This window comes from Meriones unguiculatus, chromosome 3 (assembly GCF_030254825.1).
Source record: "Meriones unguiculatus strain TT.TT164.6M chromosome 3, Bangor_MerUng_6.1, whole genome shotgun sequence".
Taxonomy (NCBI): Eukaryota; Metazoa; Chordata; class Mammalia; order Rodentia; family Muridae; genus Meriones; species Meriones unguiculatus.
Window position 1 is genome coordinate 123,771,580 of NC_083351.1, and position 20,049 is coordinate 123,791,628.

A 20,049-nucleotide genomic window follows, 5' to 3' on the forward strand; every position below is an offset into this window, starting at 1 on the left:
AGATATATAGATAGATATTGTATCTCTGCCTGAAAATAAATTCCAGTCATTCACTGAAAAGTCTCAATATTACTTCTCTGAGCTACCCAGCCCCAAGTCTACTACTTTAATGTTCATTTACAGGGTGTCTTTAATAAGCCTAGACTGTTTTTGCCCTTTCTTCTATCCAAACATCACAATCTTCCTCCTTCCCAGACACGTCTTTCTTATCCCTACTGTCTACCCTGCTAACATGGATTGCTTCTTTGTAATGACTAGGACATATGTGTTAACCTCTTGGTCTTTATACAGCTGACTTCCTGTTCCTTATGGGTTTCTCATGTGGTCTTAATGTCTGGGTGCCTCAGCTTCACGAAAAATGCCTAATAAAATACTTGTAAATATTCAGAAATGTGTTTCCATGCAGTGTTAGCACTTTTTAGTTGGCAGTTTTCTCCAGTACCTTGGGTATTTTTTAGGTGAGTGAAGTACCAACTGCTAATTTTTCCAGGCTTCTGGATTAGTGGTTAATGCTGCACTCATACAAAGCCCCAAGTGGGAATGGACATGGGTAAACTTTAATTTTTAATTTACAAGGTAACAATGGCATAATAAATTTGAAAGTTACCTCCATTTTTAAACTGTGCTACTTTAGTGTGACACCATTGTTACTCTGGCAGCAAAGTAAACTGAGAAACCATGGGCAAGCAGATGTGAGACTTGACATAAAGCTTAGTAACTCAGTTCTGGGTTCTTCCTTTTTACAAGCTTGGCAAACTCAGCTCAGTCACTGAGAAACTTCCAGCTCAGTTTTCCCAGCTGCATAAATGAGGATGAGTATTTCCACCTGCCACAACACGGGACTCTTATGTAACTTAAAGAAGGCAATGTACAACAAACTGTACGAGCTTCTAAAGTCAATCATCCATTATGTAGATATTCATTGAGTTCCCATTTTATACCATTCTCACTTGTACGAGAATGACACCAGGAAAGCCGCAGCCCACTCCATGATTGGATGCTAGAAAGGGAAAAATGTTTCTGTAGAGTGATTTATAGCATAGTGATTTAAAGATGAGGAAGAAGGTAACACAGAATATCTTCTCAAGAAACACAGAGGTAAAGGAAATAAGAAAATAAAAGCAATCAATAGCTTGGGGAAGTATAAAATACATTTTATAGAAATGGAGACAATTGTTAGTTGAGGAAAAGACTTGGGTAGAGAACTGAAGGTTCTTTCTATGAGGATCAAAAGTAAAAAGGCCTGTGACTGAGGAAGAAAGAAGGAAATCAAGAGCAGGCAAAAATGTAAACATATATGACACTATTTTGTAAGAAAGGATATAAATATATGCTGTCCATACACAGTTAAAGATTTTAGTGATTAAGATAATAGTATAGTTTTAATTTATTTTAAGTAACAATACTGATAAGTATCAATTTATTTTTAATACAAAAATTTATGTGATTGCAATGACTGTCTACCTTTTATTCTCTAGTAACCAAAACTTTGAAATGCTTTCTTCATTTAGAGACTTAAAAATCTGATACCACGCCAAACTGATTTCAACCTGATGCGGGTTACATGCAGGTTTCAGGAAAAATGTAAACAAATGAAAGAAGAGCTTGCTCGAATGCATATTGAGAAGCTTGAAAGATCTCAAAAACTCGAGGAAGAGCAAAGACACTTTAATATCGAAAAGGTCCTATAGAACATTTTTTTCCTGAAAATTCATTAATATGTAGTATACCGTTGGTGATTTATTTCTGCCTGTAGTAAGCACACACTGTATATGCAGCTATGTAGATTGCATGTTGTGATGAAAGTCTTCGCTTTGCCTTTCTGTACCCCCTCATCCCATATTTTCTCCTCTCCGTCTTTTTTATTACTCACCCTCACCTGCATTTGTGATTCACTGCCTGAAGAGACAGTTTTATTGCCTTCACTGGATGGAATTTATGCCTCAACTTCTTTGAGAAAGGATTTACCACTGGCTACACCAGTGGTCAAAGGGCCTCAGCCATTGTATCCCTGTGGAAGACAGAAGAAACACTTCCCATGCCCCTCTCTGCCCCGTTTTCTGCAATGCCCCGTCTCTTATCTCCTGATCCATTTCTTTTTGATAGGTTACTTTTCTGCTTGCTTCCATCTCCAACTATCTTAAGCATCTGCCCTTCACAGCCTTGACTACTGCTTTGTGTAAGCTGCTGCTGCTTCTCAAGTCTTTAATGATCTGTGTCTTTAAAGACGCGGCGGAAGAAAAACCCATCAAATCATTAAAGACTTTTAAGAGAATGTCAAATGGCTGGATGCATGGGATGTGCTAACTACAGGCATTGGAACTATGGTTCTTCTATTACATTTGAAACTTGCTTTTTAAATTGATTATGATGATAAGAAGTTAATAAATCCTGAATGGAGGCAGCTTCTCGTGGGGAAGGAGGGAAACTTTTGAGAGGCAAACTATATAGAAAGCCTTCTGTTATTTGACGAGGGCAGAATCCTTCTTCAATGCCTTTGCATGGGAGAGAAAGGGCAGTCACTCTAAGTCCAGTGTTTAAGTTGAGGTCAGGTGCTGGGATTCATCGGTAATGAACCAGCCAGTCAAGGTTTGAAAAGCCAAGTCAAATGCAGGAAATCTTTAGAGAAAGAAGAGACAAAGGGTGTTGGATACTTTGAATTCACTATGGAAAAGACAATGGGAAAATTGGTCATAGGAAGTAAAGAAGACAAAAGACAAACCCTGTAGATCCCTCAGTTTCTTAAGAAAAAAGAAGATAAACATACAGCAAGTAAATGAAAATTCACATAATACAAACATACAAACATTAAATAAAAATCCACATAAACATATTTTTTGAAAATGAAGTGAAAACTTTAAAATGATAACTTCTGCATTTTGGTGGTTAAATTTAATTGTCATAGTTTTGGGTGTAGAAATTAATGAATTTAGTTCTAATTTAAGGCTTTAGTAGTAAAGTCATGTGTGTCATTTTCGTAAGATACTTAGTTTTTAAATATTTAATCATATTTTAGACATTCCTCTGTCAATTAAATCATTATGTTTATATTGTCCCCAAAATAAATATTGCTTATTCTAAGAAGGGGGAGGGAGGGTGGGGCCAGGAGGGGAGGAGGGAAGGGCTTCTGGGGGGATACAAGGTGAATAAAGTATAATTAATAAAATAAGTAAAAAGAGATAACCCAATGATGCTTTAGATTTTGTTGTCAGGCCAGCAGTTGAGGCTGTCCCTGAACTTATGTGTAGGTGGGCAGTTTGGGGAGGCTGACTTATATAGTGGGAGCTAGCTGGATCTATGGAGTATTCAGGGGGTTCCTGAGAGAAAGAACTCCTTCTTGTAATTGGGCTGTCATGAAGGTGCACTGGGAAAGAATCATGCTCCTTCTATTTATTTATCTACTTTTGGATTTAAAGTCCCTGACTATCCCTGCACCAACATACAATACATAAATATTTAGTTGCAATTTTAGCATTTCAGTATTGTGCTTTAGTATCATAATTTTCAATGTAAATAGTGTTGAATAATGTCTTCCTAATTATTACAGAATTGTAAGCCCTTGTGCATATTGTTAATTGCTAAATTCTGAACTTTTCAACTTATTCAATGTATTTTTATATCTGAACAAAAGTCATGTGCCTATTATTTTGACAAAATGAGTAAATAATTTAATATGTATGCCACACTCAGCAACGTTTAAACAGAAGACGACAAAATGAGATAATGGCCAAAATTCAAGCAGCCATTATACAGATCCCTAAGCCTGAATCAAATCGTACTTTGAAAGCACTTGAGGCTCAAAAAATGATGAAAAAGAAAAAGGAGGCAGAGGTAAGTGGTGGTCACTTGCTGTTGCTTGCTCTTTTTCTCCACTGTGCAGAGAGAGACCTTTTAAATTTTTTTATTTTCTTTTCAAAGCATCTTTTTCTTTCCCATTCTTATCCAAAATTCCTCCAGATTGTGCACTGGACTTCTGTGTTTATAGGGAGTCCACTAAATTAAGTAAGTGTGGGTGCAGCTAAGAACACATCATATCTGTTTACCATGCAAGGTGGTTTGTTATGAATCCCAGAAATGTTAATTGACTTGTTGCTGTTTAAACATTTTAAATTAAAGGACCTGCACTACAGATATTTTACTAGACCACACCAAGTGTCAACATTCCAATAGGATAACATCTAATTATGTCATGAGAAAGTAATATGTTTTGATGATAATTCCTGATTGCTTATATTTTTTGTTGACCTAAGGAAGATAACAATATTTACCATTAAGTAGGTCACAGGTCAAGATATGAACTGACACTTCACTTTTTATTGAGTTGCACATGTTTCTCTTAGTACAGTATTAACTTCTTCACTTTGTAAATATTAAGAAAACTGAAATATAGACATTGACATATTTTCTTGTAGTACATGGGTGCTGGTGAATAAGACATTGGACTAGCTTTTTCATCCCTTAACCTACTATTTTATGTTGATCTATGTATTGTTTGTAAAATTCTAATGAAATACCTTATTTTTGGATTTTATACAACATTATTCACATATTTTTCTGGCTCCATTTTTTGCAATTAGCAACTAATTTTCCCTAAGTTTATGAAGGTTTATTAATAAAGACTTGTAGTAAATAATCATAAGCTGAGATTATTTAGAGAAAAGCTTTTAGAAGTGAGGTTTCATGGGAATGTTTAAAACACCCACCACAAACACTTGAAAAATAATTATATTTAAAAATATGTGCCTGGACTCTGATAAATTTCAACTTTATTAACAACCCTTGATGCAGCCAGGCACATGCCTTAAATCACAGCATTTGGGAGGCAGAGGCAGGTGGATCTCTGTGAGTTTGAGGCTGGCCTAGTCTACAAACAAGTCCAGGACATCCAGGCCTCTTACACATAGAAACCCTGTCTTGACAAAACCAAACCAAACCAAAACAACAACAACAACAAACCCAGGGAGATGGCTCAGTCGTTAATCTACCTGCATATACCGGGTAGCTTATGTCTGTAATCCCACTACTTCTGTTGTGAGATTGAAGTAGAGACAGCAGAATTCCCAGTGCTGTACAAGAGACGTAAATATTGTTTTTATTTCCTCAGGCAAGGAGACGAGATTGAGCCATTCCCAGACGTCTCTAGCTCTTTCTGAACCCTTGGTGGTTGTTTCAACTCAACTCTTCTGGCCTAAACTCTCCCTACGCTAACTGATTCAAACTGGCTTCTCTTGCCTTCTGACTGAATTGCTCTGCCTGGCCTCAAATTAATTCTGGCAATGTGTTTTAATCTTCTGGCTCCTTCTCATTCTCTGACTTGTTTTGTCATCACCTGTGCCTACCTTGTTCTCTATGAAACCTGTTTCTGTAAAACTGTCCCAGTAAGAAACTCCCAGAAAAAAAAAAAAAAAAAAAAGAACAAAAACAAATAACTGTGTCTCCAGGCACTGCTCTTAAGGAGCCTCTCTTTTCTGCCCTCTTCTCTTGAGAGTTGGGTTTATCTTTATCTCTGACTCATCACTTTGACTGCCCCTCAATTAGATGTCCCTTTCAAACATGGCTGCCTCCATTTATAAACTAGCCTTACCTTTCTTGTTTGGGATTAAAGGTGTACACTAAGGGCATGTTTGTATTCCAGCCATATCATACTGTAATCCAGAGTATGTCTGCCTTCTAGCCAGATCACAAAGACCAACAATTGTCTTTGGATGTGATCCCTTGCCAGAGCAGCCATATTGCTGTATCAAAATGCCTCTACAAAGAATCCTTGTCTAAAACAAGATTGAAGTAAGGACTGAAACTAAAGGTTGTCTTCCCACCTCCAACGGTGCAACTACACACACACACACACACACACACACACACACACACACACGTCCACGTGCACAATTTTAAAAAGAGAGAATCATGAACTAAGTGATTTAGGTTACACAGTTTCTATATTGTTTTAGCCTCATCTAAGAGAACAAATCAAAATTATAAAAGTATTCCAGAAGGCAGTTTGTCTTGTCACTTAATTATCTTAAATTAGTACTATATTTCACCCTTTTAAACCTATTGAATGTGAGTGAAGTTTCTGGATGACTTTTAAAGGCAGCGAACTGATGGCAAATTTTCTTTAAAGGATGTGGCCAATGAGATTAAGAAATTTGAAGCACTAATAAAAAGGGATCTTCAAGTTAAAGAAAGGTAGGATATAATCTTTTATATCTCAAAATTGTAGCCAGTGCTATGAATAACCTTTGACTAGTTACAAAAGTTTATGTTGCCGTTACTGGAGGATCTTTCACTTTGAAGAAGCTTTTTTAAAGGAGCACATGAAAGAAGAAAAGATAAAATGACTTAAAATTCAGATTATTTACTCATTAACTTTGATCTAGAATGGGAATGTGGGTATCAGGGAATATACAGTTTATTTTTCTGTGCTATGTTTATTTTTTTAAGTTCACAAACATTTTTAAACATTTACTAAAATTGTTACACTAATTTAAAAGTGCCCTTGAAAAGCCTTAATTGGACTCTAGTTTGGTTTCTTTCATATCATGCCCTCTGGGTTTATCACAGAGTATAGCATTAAAGTCTTATTGAATGATGTTTTTCACCAAATATTATGCAGTATTGTGAGTTTAGTTTTGTAAATTTAATAGCTCCATTTACCTGAACATAAACATATGCCATATCCCTTTATTTCTTATTGTAAGTCCTTTAAAAATAATCCATTAGAGGCTACTTCTATATGAGCAGTGTAGGACTTTCTACCCTTAAAAATAGAAAATATTCAAGCTCTCTATATTTACAGAATGTGAAAGAATTCTATATTAAGTGGAAAATATACATGTTAACAACTAAAGTTCCAGTCTGATGTTTCTGAGTGAGGGAACTGTGTAGGTCAATGTGAGGTGAAGTCAGGAAAGAAATACTAAAATGATCAGATATGGAAAGAAAATGAAGAAAAATGGAAAATATAGCTATGTTTCTTTTTCCTACCTTCTGTACAAATTCCTGGTACCCTACCTTGATCCCCATACCCTTTACCAGCATGACTTCTATTCCCTAAAAGCACAATCACCCAGGGTACATAGGTGACAAGGAAGATCTGCAATTCTGGCATTGTCTCTTCATTGTTTATTGTCTCTCTTGCCATGTGGAAGCTTTTCAATTTCGTTTCAAGCTTTTGAATTTGAACTTCATTTCAAGCTTATTTATCAATTATTGCCACTCTTTTCTGGGCTATTGAGTCCTTCACAATGAGTTCTTACCTATACCTATGCTCTTGTAATTTCAAACTTTTGAGTCTTAACATTATAGTCTTTGATCCATTGTGGGGTTTTTTTTCAATCTAATTTTTTACTATTTTTTATTATTAGTTACATTTTATTAACTCTGTATCCCAACTGTATCCCACTCCCTCATTCCCTCCCAAACCCTCCCTTCTTCATTTCCTCCCTGCCCCTTTCCAAGTCCACTGATTGGGGAGGACCTCCTCCCCTTTCATCTGACCCTGTTTTATTAGGTATCTTCAGGACTGGTTGCAAAGTGGTCTAGCAGGACTGTTCCTCCCTTGGGGGGTGGGAGGTCAAAGAGCCTGCCATTGAGTTCCTGTCAGAAATAGTCCCTGTTCCCCTTACTATGGGAAACCAATTGGTTACTGAGCTACCATGGGCTTCGTTCAAGCAGAGGTTCTAGGTTATATCCATTAATGGTCCTTGGTGGCGTGTCAGCCTCAGAAAAGACCCCTGTGCCCAGATATATTTGGTCCTTGTGGAGCTCCTATCCTTTCCACATCATACTAACTCCCCCTTCTTTCATATGATTTCCTGCACTCTGCCGAAGGTTTGGTTATGAGTCTCAGTATCTGCTTTGATACACAGCTAGGTAGAGTCTTTCAGGGGCCCTCTGAGGTAGGCTCCTGTCCTGTTACTTGTTTTCTCCTAAGTCCAATGCACCTCCCATTTGTCTTTCTAAGTGAGGATTGATCATCTTACCCAGAGTCCTTAATTGACTTTTATGTTAGGTAAGAGAAAGGGAACAAATACTAGCCTTTACATGTTTACAGATTCACATATTTAGGTTAGCCAGCAGGATTTGCAGAAGAGGCCCTTTTTCTTCCACTGTAAGTTCAGCACCTAGGCGAAAACTCAGTTATCTGTAGCTGCAAGTATCCTTTTTTTGGATACTGTATTCCATCCCTCTGGTCTACATGTCTGTGTTTTGTGCCTTATCATGGTGGATCTGTTACCATATCTCTGACTGTAATTTGAGATCAAGTACTGAACTACTTTCAGAATTTCTCCTTTTGCTCAGATTGTTTTGGGTATCTAGTGTCTTCACAAGATTTATAGTCTTTTCCTAGTTCTATGAAGAATGCCATTGAAATTTTTGTGGGGAACATCTAGTATTTACATATTGCTTTTGATAAAGTAATGTTACCACTTTCATAATAGTGATTCTGTTCCTCCACAAGCATGGGCGGTCCTTTGTCCAGGCATTCTCTCAACTTATTTCTTTCTCTCTCTCTCTCTCTCTCTCTCTCTCTCTCTCTCTCTCTCTCTCTCTCCTCTGTGTGTGTGTGTGTGTGTGTGTGTGTGTGTGTGTGTGTGTGTGTGTGTGTTTCAGAAGGTTCAATTTAATCCCGGCTGAGGTTTCTAAGGGAACTTGGAAGTGTGCATAGAATAAAGAATCCACCTTCACAGCGTGGCGTGGCACTGTAGGAGAGGCAGCTGGAGACTCACTGCAGTTCTCCTTCATTGTACGGCACACATATCTTTTCTGATAGCCATAAAAGAAAATTATTGGGAAGCGCTGGTATAAAGAAACCCGAGAAAGAAACCCAAGCCAAGGGACAATAGGCTTTTAAAGCCTTTTTATCACCAGCTACTTTTAAATTAATTTTTAATTTTTAGCTGAAGATGTTCTGGAATCATTTAGAACTTGTGCTAGCATTTTGCAAAAAGTGTTAATATTTTTGAAATACATTTTTACATTATCCTTGAATTATACCACTTTCCCCTTTTCCTTGACCTCCCTCCACCCCTCTCAAGTATCCTGCCTCTAATCCCTCTCATGTCTCCCCACTCTCAAATTGATAGCCCCTTTTTATTGTTGTTATACATGGAAATGCGTGTGTGTGTGTCTGTGTTGTGTGGACAAACAGCACGGACCTGAAGAACAGTTTCAACTGCTGTCTTTTTTACTGCTCAGATCTGAAAAGTCTTTCAGAGATAAGTAACGTCATCTCAAAGCCCATATTTTTCCTTGAGTGGAAAAATGAAAGTCTTAGAGCAAGCAATGTGGCACTCCCCTTTCTGTCCCCCCTACATGCATACTCTCCATTGCAGGGGTTGTTGGTTTGTTTTTTAGACAAATAATAAGTACTATCACCATCTGCTGACTTAGCTCAGGTTTATTGTATACTGTATTATGGTATTTGGTGTAATAGATTTACCAAGTAATTCCCAAAGTATGTGTTTGACAAAATTTTTATACTGATAATTCCTTCAAAAAACTATTAATCTTCATGAGTATTTGGTAAACAATCAGATATCAATAAAACATAACCACTGTCTTCAAGATACCCACATGTAATAAAATGCATATACCTTCAATTAAACTACCATATAAGTTTTTGTTTTTAAAAATTTAGTGTTTTAATCATTTTAATTTTATAAATTTATATGGTATGATAATTTGATATATAGATATTGATCAATCTAATCAGCATAGCCAGCATTTTATATCATTCAATGTGATTAAAATATGTATTTATGGAATACAACATAATATTTCACTGTCTTTTTAATTGTATAATGCCTGAGCTGGGTCATGCAACATTTCCATCTCCTCATCATTACCTTGGGTTGGAGCCTTTGATAGCTAGTACTGATGGGAGAATAGATGGGTGAATGGAAGGGTGAGTGGATTGACTCGTAAATAACAGAATTCATGAACTACATTTTTGGCAGCACAAACACAGTATTTAGGAATCTTTTAACATAAGCTTACTCTGGGACAGAGTCTTTGTAACAGCACATGTAGGTAAGAGGATAGAAGGCATCTTACTGAATGAGCACATGAATTTCCACAAACAAGTAATTGTGCAAACCTTTAAAAATACCTTTGAAACTGGCCCAAATGATTTATTTATTTTTAAAGCTGGGAGTTTTACTTTGTAGTCATGGATGGCATGAAAATTCCTATGTTAACCAGGATGGCATTGTTATCACCGAAATTCACCTGCTTTTATCACAAAATTTCCAATTATAGCCCTGAGTCACTATGATGAGCAAATCTTAAACAAAAACAAAAACCCGCTCTGCTTTTGACCTTCTGTGTATTGAATTGTAACAGTTTATTCTTACCTTCTTTAAGTGACAGAATACAACCATGACTGTACCTCCTGAGGACAAAATATTCAAAATCTTAGTCTTTTACATTCTCATTTGATAGTCATTCTAAGCATATTGTTGAAATTTTACACACACCAACTTTGTACAGAGAACAAGAAAAGAATATTTGTAATATGAGTCCAAAATTTAACTGAGAGCAACAAACCTACAATTGTGATCTAGAATCCGACGAGATCTATGTAACAAATATGTATTAATCTCACACTAAACATACTTTTGCAGATGTAATTCTGCCTTTATGAAAATTGATGACCATTTAGTCATGACACATTTCAGTAACATGCCTTTGTTTTTTTAATAGATTCTGTTATATTCTGAATTAAATGTATTAGTAATAACATAAAAATAACAATTTATACTATAAACTAATTAGTCCTTGAAAAGTAACATTATCATATATCTTATGCAACTGTACTGTGGCATTCTAATGGTTTTTAAGGTCATATGCAGATGAGAATTGATGAGTCAATTGCTATCCACAATTTTAATGATAACTTTTAAAAGACTATAAATTTAATGATAAGGGACCATTTATTCACTGAAAATTTATTTCAGATGAACCAAGTTGTTCATTTCCTTTTGTGAAGACCTGTGCTGATGCCAGGTCAGACCTATACTGAGTCATGACAGGTAGGCCAACTTTCAACTGCTCAGTTCCTAACGAATGGTTTCCACTGCCCTAGTCATATGCCCTTTTGATAGTACTTAGAGTGACTTGCACCATTGTAGGTGAGAAAAGATTAATAATGAATGGGACCATCCATAGAGGTACTGTATTCTCAATGTGCTAACATCAATTATCTCTAGTCTATAGATAAAATCATTGTCATTGAGGTGCCCTCTCTGACATTTGGATTAGCTATAGTTTGCCTACTTTTTATTGACTTAAACCTGGAGAAGCAAGAGGCCAGTGGAAAGATGTAGGACAGAGACCAGAACTGAGAAAAGAGGAGATGTACTTAAGAAAAAAAAAAAAAAGCTATACTAAAAACCCTAGAGAGATAGTGAAAAATGTGAGGTAAAGCAAATGGAATTGACAGTAAGCTACAGGCTTCAGTGTGTATGCAATGCTTGTATTAATAAATGAATGAAAACAGCAAAGCTGCTTTCTCCAGAAGTCTTCCATCATTACAAGGAAGAGATGTGATCACACTGTATTAAAGTCTAACAAGAATCTGTTGCCTTTAGTGCATCCAGGTCTTCTTTGGAAACAATAGACCAGACGACTACTGAACTGCTCAACACTTATTCAGATGATGACTACATTAAAAAGATCCAGAAACGCCTAGAAGAAAACGCTCATGCACGTGAGCAAAGGGAAAAGAGGCGACGGAGGCTGTTGATGGACCAGTTAATAGCCCACGAAGCACAGGAGGTGAGGCATTTGATGTTAGTTCTACATTAACATCGCTGAGACCTTCAGAATCCATGCCCTTGTATTTTCACAAGTGAATGGTTTGCATACATGTTGTCTGTCACTCTGAGTCAGATGTCACAGGTCAATCCTCACATCAGAAAAACAAAATCCTCACTTACAAATTTTCAAAGTACCCTCATTTGTCATTAATAACTACAGAACCTGAGGCACTTAGTCATACATGCATAGTACAGTGGCCCATTCCTCCGTAACAGTCAGTTAGAAAGATGGTTAATAGCTACTGAAGTAAACTCCTAGCTTCACCTTATGGAGACGTGGGAAAGCCTGTAATCACGTCGAGACTATTCTAGATTATATATTCTTCGAAATCTTTCTCAAATATGCTAAATACGGTTAAGATAAAAGTGAATCCTCTATTTGTTTTTCTATTCACTCCGAATACAGGATATTTCATCTATGTTCTAGGTTTTAAGCTTTCCTTAGCCGAAACCATTGCATGAGAAACTACTTTACAGTTCACTGAAATTTTAATAAACAGTCCATTACAATAGAAAAACGACAACAAAATCCTTCCCGATTAGCTTTTATGGCAAGGTCTTTATAGGTCTTCAAACTGAAGCTAAACACACATAGCCTTGGTGCAGCCACCACCTCACAGTACTCTCTCTTTTTCCCAATTCAATCTCAGTGATAATCCATGTATGACTCGGTAGTCCAGGTTCTTCCTTATAAGGGTGACCAGCCAGAGGAGGACATTTTGACAGCTGAATTGTCTATGTAAACAGAGCCTAACAATACAGAATTCATTTAGAATAGTGAAACAATTTCATATTTAAAAAATATGTTTGAGACTGTGGCTTGTCTAACCGAAACCAGGCCATAATTCAGGGGGGATGGAGAATGGGCTCAGCTCACTCTTCTGCTCCTCTTGACTGGGCTGTTAATGTATTCAGGGCTGCCTGGTGCTGGCTGACCTCCAAAACCTGGTAAGATACTGCCAGAAAGATGAGTACCCTCTGTGAAAGCCTTTAATTTTCTAGTAGATTGGTTCACGTGCACAAGAATTTCCAGAGTCAGACCTCAAGAACATTTTGATGATTTGTGGGTTTTGTTTATGTTTTTATTTGTTTTGCTTTGTTGTTTAGGGTTTTATCTGTTTTGTTTTGTTTGTTTTGGCTAATGTTCTGGTTACCAGTTCAAGTTAGTGATCACATCATATGCCGTATTTAAGGCCTCGAACAATAGATTCCACTGTTGGTTGGTTATATAAAGTCAAAATGCAATGCTGTGAGTAAATGAAGGAAGAACTCGTGGCTGTTTTTACATCCTCCTCTTTGTCTAGTAGTAGATAACAAGGTGAAAATAATTATTAACAATGATCTATTTTTAGAATTTAGTAACTAGACAGAACACCTTATGTGCGACGTTTCTCATGACTTTAAGGCATCTTATGAATAGAAAGAAATTCCTATTTAATTTCTGTTGAGCTTCAATTTAAAATTTTTAAATAGGCCTAAAGTCCAATTTCACCATTTAACTTATAGTGTTCATTTGTATCTGGCTTCCCAAAAATATGTCCTATTTCTCCTATAGCTGCAGAGAACCTTTGAGACAGTTTTTCTACAGATCATTGGATGGTTGAGTGTTTAATTACAAACACCAGTGTTCTTCCAAATCCTCACTGAGAACTGCATATGCTCCTTTTTTTATTTGATATCTCTATTCAGATGAAGAAATCCTGATGGCCTGGGGAATTGTATCTACCCTAAGCCTCTCATTACCACTTAATCAGAAAGGGACCCTGCAGAGCTGAAATACTTGCAAAAAGCTCACAGCCAGACAAAGACTAGTTACATTGAAATGTGTAGACCTAATTTCCAAACTTCTGAAAACATAATTATAAATTGAGAATTGCATTACTTGTTCAGAAAGTTTGAAAACTCGCATCATTTGTTTTTATTAGATTTTAAAGGAAGTAACTTATTTGAAGCAATTTTGAGTTTTAATACCATGTTTCTAAATATCTATGATATTTAAATATTAAATATCTATGATTAAATAAATAGCCTTTATTGCAATGTGTGTGTGTGTGTGTGTGTGTGTGTGTGTATGTCGTATTGTGTTCAGAGTTAAACCAAAAGGCAGAAATGGACTTAGATGGCTGTTGTGCCTTTCACATGTCGTTTGCGAATTGCCTGCGAGTAGAAGATAGTGTGGGCTTGGCTCTGACGAGGCCTTGGCTCTCTTGCTGCTGTCCACAGGAGGCCTATCGCGAGGAGCAGCTGATACACCGGCTGATGCGTCAGTCCCAGCAGGAGCGCAGGATCGCCGTGCAGCTCATGCACGTTCGGCACGAAAAGGAGGTTTTGTGGCAAAATAGGATTTTCAGAGAAAAACAGTATGAAGAAAGACGACTTAAGGATTTTCAGGATGCTCTTGATAAAGAAGCGGTAAATAAAATCTCCATTAAAAATACTATTTGGTAAATACTCCACTAAAGATCTTATTTGGTTGTCAGTTTCTGACAAGGGAGGAGGAGGAGGCCATGCCTGGTGCACCCGCCACAGCTGCCTGGACTCTAAGCATTGCACGCGCACCGCCAGTCCTGCGCTCACGTGTCTCTAGCCATTTTTACTTGCCTTTGAAGTTTTAATTCCAAATGATTCCTCAGGGAGGGCTCAAGAGAACAGTCTTAATATTCTCCAAGTTCTTGTATGTTGGCGATTGTGTGTGCCTCTGTACTAGCTTGTCAGTTCGAAACGCCTGACTCATCTGTATTTTCCTTAAATACCTAAAATACATCTCTCCACTTTCTTCAGATACAGTTTTGCTGTCAGAAGGCTGATGGTGATCATCTAATTTGCATGTCCTTGAATCATTATGTTTTTACCTCAGACCCCCAAGGGACTTGCTTATCTCTAAAGTTTGCCAAAGTTGCTAGTGTGGGGACTGTTATGGACAATTTTAGGAGATGTTCTGAAGCAGAATGAGCTTTTAAGAAGCTTTCTTTAAGCAAAATAATAATAATAATAATAATAATAATAATAATAATAATAATAATGTTCATTACTTTTTTATATGACAGTATTTCCCAGGCCTATATTGTACTCCTCCTTTTTCATCACTATAATAATCCATGAGGAGGCGGGGGTGCTCTAATTTATTGTCAGTGAGAACAGTACCCAGAAGCCAAGGTCTGTCTCCTGGGTATGTTCTTTGCAGCGATGATATTATTTTGAAATTTGAAAATCAAACTATCTGATATGCTGTTCATTTACCACCACCTATGTCTCCCGAACTTCACGTGTGTGGTTTCTTATGACCAAACAGATTTATCAATGTATTACTCGACTCAATTTTTGTCTATTTCCCATTGGGGAGCTCAAATTTATTTTATCAATTTATCAAATGTGACAGTAGAGACTTGGAACTCCTATGATCAACATTTCAGGTAGCTTGCAGTTGCTACCATAAAACATTTTTAAATGTGTCTGTACAAGAGAGAAGATCTTTCAGGCAATAAGGAAATGGTATTCACCTTACCGGCTTCCTGTCTCCTTTTATGATACTCCATGATAAAGCACATTTCATCCAGACTAGTAGTTCTTGATTTTAAATTTTGGTGCCACCTCCTGTTATGAATAATAATTATCACACCTGAGCACTTACATCAAATCATAGTTGCATGATTCTCACTTATTCACAAATAATTTTTGCAAAAACTACATATGAACACTATGTCTATGTAAGTTTTACAAATATGAAAAGAGAAGCCAAAAGTTTAAAAGTCAAACAGCATGTAAAGAGCACATGTAGGTCTCTAGAGTCCAGTCTCATCACTATTAAGTACTCTTTTAGGGCTACTGTATACTTTGATGTAATGAGATAGGAAAGTATGGTGAGTCTAGCACAGAGTTGATATCAGAGGTAAAATGTGTTAAGTAGACCATATAAGTGAATGGAAAAGAGGAAGACAACAGAGGAAGCCAAGATGGGAGAGAAGAAGAGAGGGAGGGAGGGAAGGAAGAAGGAGGGAAAAGAAGAGGAAAGAAGGAAAGAAGGGAAGGAAAGAGGAAGAGACAGAGGGAAGGGTGGGAGGAAAGAAGGAAGGGAGGAAAAAAGAATGGAGGGAGGGAGAGAGAGGGAACAGGAAAGAAAGGAAGGAAGGAAGGAAGGAAGGAAGGAAGGAAGGAAGGAAGGAAGGAAGGAAGGAAGGAATAGAGAGAGGAAAGAAAGAAAATGGAGCCATGAGGCTGCAGCAGCAGCAGCCTACGGTGGAAGATATTTTGTTGCTGCTAGGGAACTTCTGTAGTTTCTGTCAGTGGGTTTTTGTTTGTTTGTTTTTTGTTTTTTGTTTGTTTTTTTTTTTTTGTGGAAACCCAGCTTCAGCTATTTTAGTGTCACAATCACCACAAATTCTCATGTCAACTTTATTTCTTGCCCAGCGCTCTTCTTAATATCAAGTAACATGGTAGGAGGCTCCTTGTTTCTCTTGTACTCTGCATGGATACAAGACCTATGAAACAAGGCAGCAGCAGAAACGTCTAGGGTCATTCCCAAAGCTACCAAATACACTGGATTGATCTTAGAAGTCACCCATCTCAATGAAATTTAAAACAAACATGCTAAATAAGACAACAGTACAACAAACAATGGATTTCGCAGAGCAATCTATCATCATCAGTCTCATCATTTATTATGATAAGAACCACTTGTTCAGATGAAATGGTTCAGTTAATTTTTCAGGATATAATAAAATTATTAATATCCCTCTTGTGGAAATTAAAACTTGGTAGTGGAAAAGTGATTTTTTGGAGGTATTTCTTAAATACCTTGAACTTTAATTCTGTACATAAGCTGGGGATTGAATTTGAAGGCAGTTCCTTCAAAACCCCCATTTGTTTCTATTTTCTCCTGGCTGAATTAAATCACAGGCCTTAGATCTTATTTGTGTGGCGGCTTAGAACATGGTCTGATTTCTGAAGCAGCTGCTAGGGTTTTCTGAAAGGCAGCATTTGATCATTTAAATCTCTACAACTAAACACTGTGTTCCTTTCAGTTTAGCTAGCCTGCATTTTTGTGTGTGTGTGTGTGAAGAATGCGTTGAACAAAATGATTACATTTGAGTAATCATTTTGTAAAATTAAGGTGGTGATGAGATGCTTAAATATTTAATTACTTTCTGTAGCAATAGGTTTCTACAAATGAATGTTATCAATACATAAAGGCTAAGGCAGTCGGGGCTTTCACACTCCTAAAATGTGCAAAAGCATGTGTTTCAAAGCACTATAATCAAGTGGCTACCACATATTTAGCCAGTTGATAAGTTACTGCTGAAATGTAAAATCCAATGGCCAAAGCAGGTGTTCCAGGTGAAGGGTCCGGGTCACAGAGTGTGTAAGCATCAGCTCTGCTTGCCATCTGACCCAGACTAGCCTATTTCTCTGTGATCTTTGACTCTTTGCAAATGATGAAATTGAGACACCTTCAGGAAAGCCTAAGACCCAATTTATTTTTGTGACACTGATCTTTTCCCTTCCAAACCACTTTGCACTGTAGCGTTTTGTGGATGAGCTAAATATGAAGTCTCTCTAACGTTGCTTTTTCTATCACACCAAATGCTTAGTCTATTAAGGAATGAGAACTGATTCTTGATTGGTTAAACCCTGATGTGAAGAAGGGATTCATCCTATTTAAAGATTTTTTTTTGCTATTATGACGCTATCTTTATAAGAATAATTGCATAATATTAGTGACTTAAGGGTCCTTTTTGCCATCTTAGGCTCTTGCCAAACAAGCCAAAATTGATTTTGCCGAAAAAATCGCCAGGGAGAAGGAAATGCATGAAAAGATCTCTGTGGAAAGAGTCCAAGCACGTTATGAGAAGCATTATGGGATATGTTCGGAAATTTTGGATCAGATACTCGATCTGTGCGCTAAAGTGGCAGACTATCGGCTGCTGACAAATAAGTAAGTATCAGTGTGCATAATTCCCACGAGGGACTCACTCCAGATGTGGGAGTATCAAGGCGCCCGGTTGATGTAACAGATGGGTAAAGCACATTTCATGAACAGAGAATGAGGAGCAGACCCTTGAAAGTGATTACTTTCTGGCATTACTTGGAGTACAAGCATGTCTTTCTTAATCCGTTCATACGTTGTATCTGAATTTGTTATTTGCCAAGACAGTAATTTATGCAACCCTTCCAACTTAATAGAGGGTGAAATTGTTTGAAGAGCACTAATAATTAAATTATTTCACCAAACCTTTTGTCTAAAAGAAATCAATATATTTACCAAAAATATTCAAAATGAGAAAGGAAAGCCAGTGTAATAAATGAAATTTTAAAATACTGTAACTCCTTTAGGAGGAAGTTAAAAATCAAGAATGCACTGACGCAGCAGATCCATTCTTTTTTTAATTATTAGTTTACTTATTTTTAAAAATTTATTTATATTTTTAATTGCAGTTTACTCAGTTTGTATCCCAGCTGTAGCTCCCTCCCTCATCTCCTCCCAATCCCACCCTCCCTCCTCATCGCCTCCCATGCCCCTCTCCAAGTCCACTGAGAGGGAAGGTCCTCCTTCTCTTCCATCTGACCCTAGCCTATCAGGTCTCATCAGGACTGGTTGCATTGTCTTCCTCTGTGGCCTGGTAAGGCTGCTCCCCACCTCAAGATAGTGATCAATGAGCCAGCCACTGAGTTCATGTCAGAGACAGCTCCTGTTTCCATTACTAAGTAGCCCACTTGGACACTGAGCTGCATCTGAGCAGGGGTTCTAGGTTATCTTCCTGCATGGTCCTTGGTTGGAGTATCAGTCTCAGAAAAGACCCCTGTGCCCAGAGTTTTTGGTTCTGTTGCTCTCCTTGTGGAGCTCCTGTCCCCTCCAGGTCTTTCTCTCTCCCTCTTCTTTCATAAGATTCCCTGCACTCTGCCCAAAGTTTGGCTATTAGTCTCAGCATCTGCTTTGATACCCTGATGGGTACAGTCTATCAGAGGCCTTTTGTGGTAGGCTCCTGTCTTGTTCCCTGTTTTCTCCCTCTTCCTATGTCTCCCAGAAGCAGAAAGACACACATGGTATATACTCACTTCTAAGTGAATATTAGGCATACAGTATAGGATAAACATACTAAAATCTGTACACCTAAAGAAGCTAAGAAAGAAGGAGTACCCTGGATAAGATTATCAATCCTCATTCAGAAAGGATAGACATTGGAAGAAGCAGATCCATATTTTACTGACACTAACCTTCCTAGTTCTAAAGAAAAGACACACAAACTGCTGTGTGATATCTTTTATTATTTATTTATTACAGTTTATTCACTTTGTATCCTGGCTGTGCCCCCCTTCCTTCTCTCTTTCCAAATCCACCCTCCCTCCCTCTTCTCCCTATGCCCCTCCCCTAGTCCACTGATAGGGGAGGTTCTTCTCCCCTTCTATCTGACCCTAGCCTATCAGGTCTCATCAGGACTGGTTGCTTTGTCTTCCTCTGTGGCCTGGCAAGGCTGCACCCCTCCTTCCAGGGGAAAGTGATCAGAGCCTGCCACTGAGTTCACGCCAGAGACAGCCCCTGCTTCCCTTACTAGGGAAACCACTTGGACACTGAGTCTATGGGCTACATCTGAGCAGGGGTTCTAGGTTATCTTCTTGCATGGTCCTTGGTTGGGGTATAAGTCTCTGCAGGGCCTCCAGGGCCCAGTGATTTTGGCTGCAGGAGAAGACAAGGAACAGGACAGGAGCCTACCACAGAGGAACTCTGAAAGACTCTAATGATCAAGGTATCAAAGCAGAGGCTGAGACTCTTAGCCAAACTTTGGACAGAGCGCTGTGTGATTTGTATTCTCTACAATACCAAGCTCCAGGACAATCAAAGAGTTTTCTCATGTCACCTTGACAAAAGTGCATTCTTTGTGTGCAAAATCTAGTAGAAATGGCCCTCAGTGAAGGCTTTTAGGCAAATATAATATCTAGGCTCATAGGCCTATAATTTACGATGCCTTGCTAGATGCTAGAGCAGAGCAAATCTTGGATCTCAGGGAAGGTGACTGCACAGTGCAATTAACATGTCATCCAGTTATCTGGCATCCTATCAAGTCTGTAGGCTTAGATCTTCTTATGACCTCACAATGAAAGGAAAAAGAGCCAAAGACTCATGGAATCAGCAGAGAGAAGAGGAAAAGTATCCCATCTCTTCTACATGGAAAGGTTTTTATCTACTTGTCTGCTTTCTAAAGCCACTTATTAAACATAATTATGAAATGACATC

General features: G+C 37.8%; 1 protein-coding gene across 1 annotated transcript in view; it reads left to right on the forward strand.

The window, feature by feature from the left end:
• Positions 1–20,049, forward strand: part of Spef2 (sperm flagellar 2) — a 194,739-nt gene that overhangs the window by 20,425 nt on the left and 154,265 nt on the right. Inside the window, 6 exon segments of the mRNA XM_060380473.1 lie at positions 1,512–1,682; positions 3,691–3,831; positions 6,122–6,186; positions 11,592–11,778; positions 14,043–14,231; positions 17,564–17,751. Coding sequence (XP_060236456.1) covers positions 1,512–1,682; positions 3,691–3,831; positions 6,122–6,186; positions 11,592–11,778; positions 14,043–14,231; positions 17,564–17,751 — 941 coding nt within the window.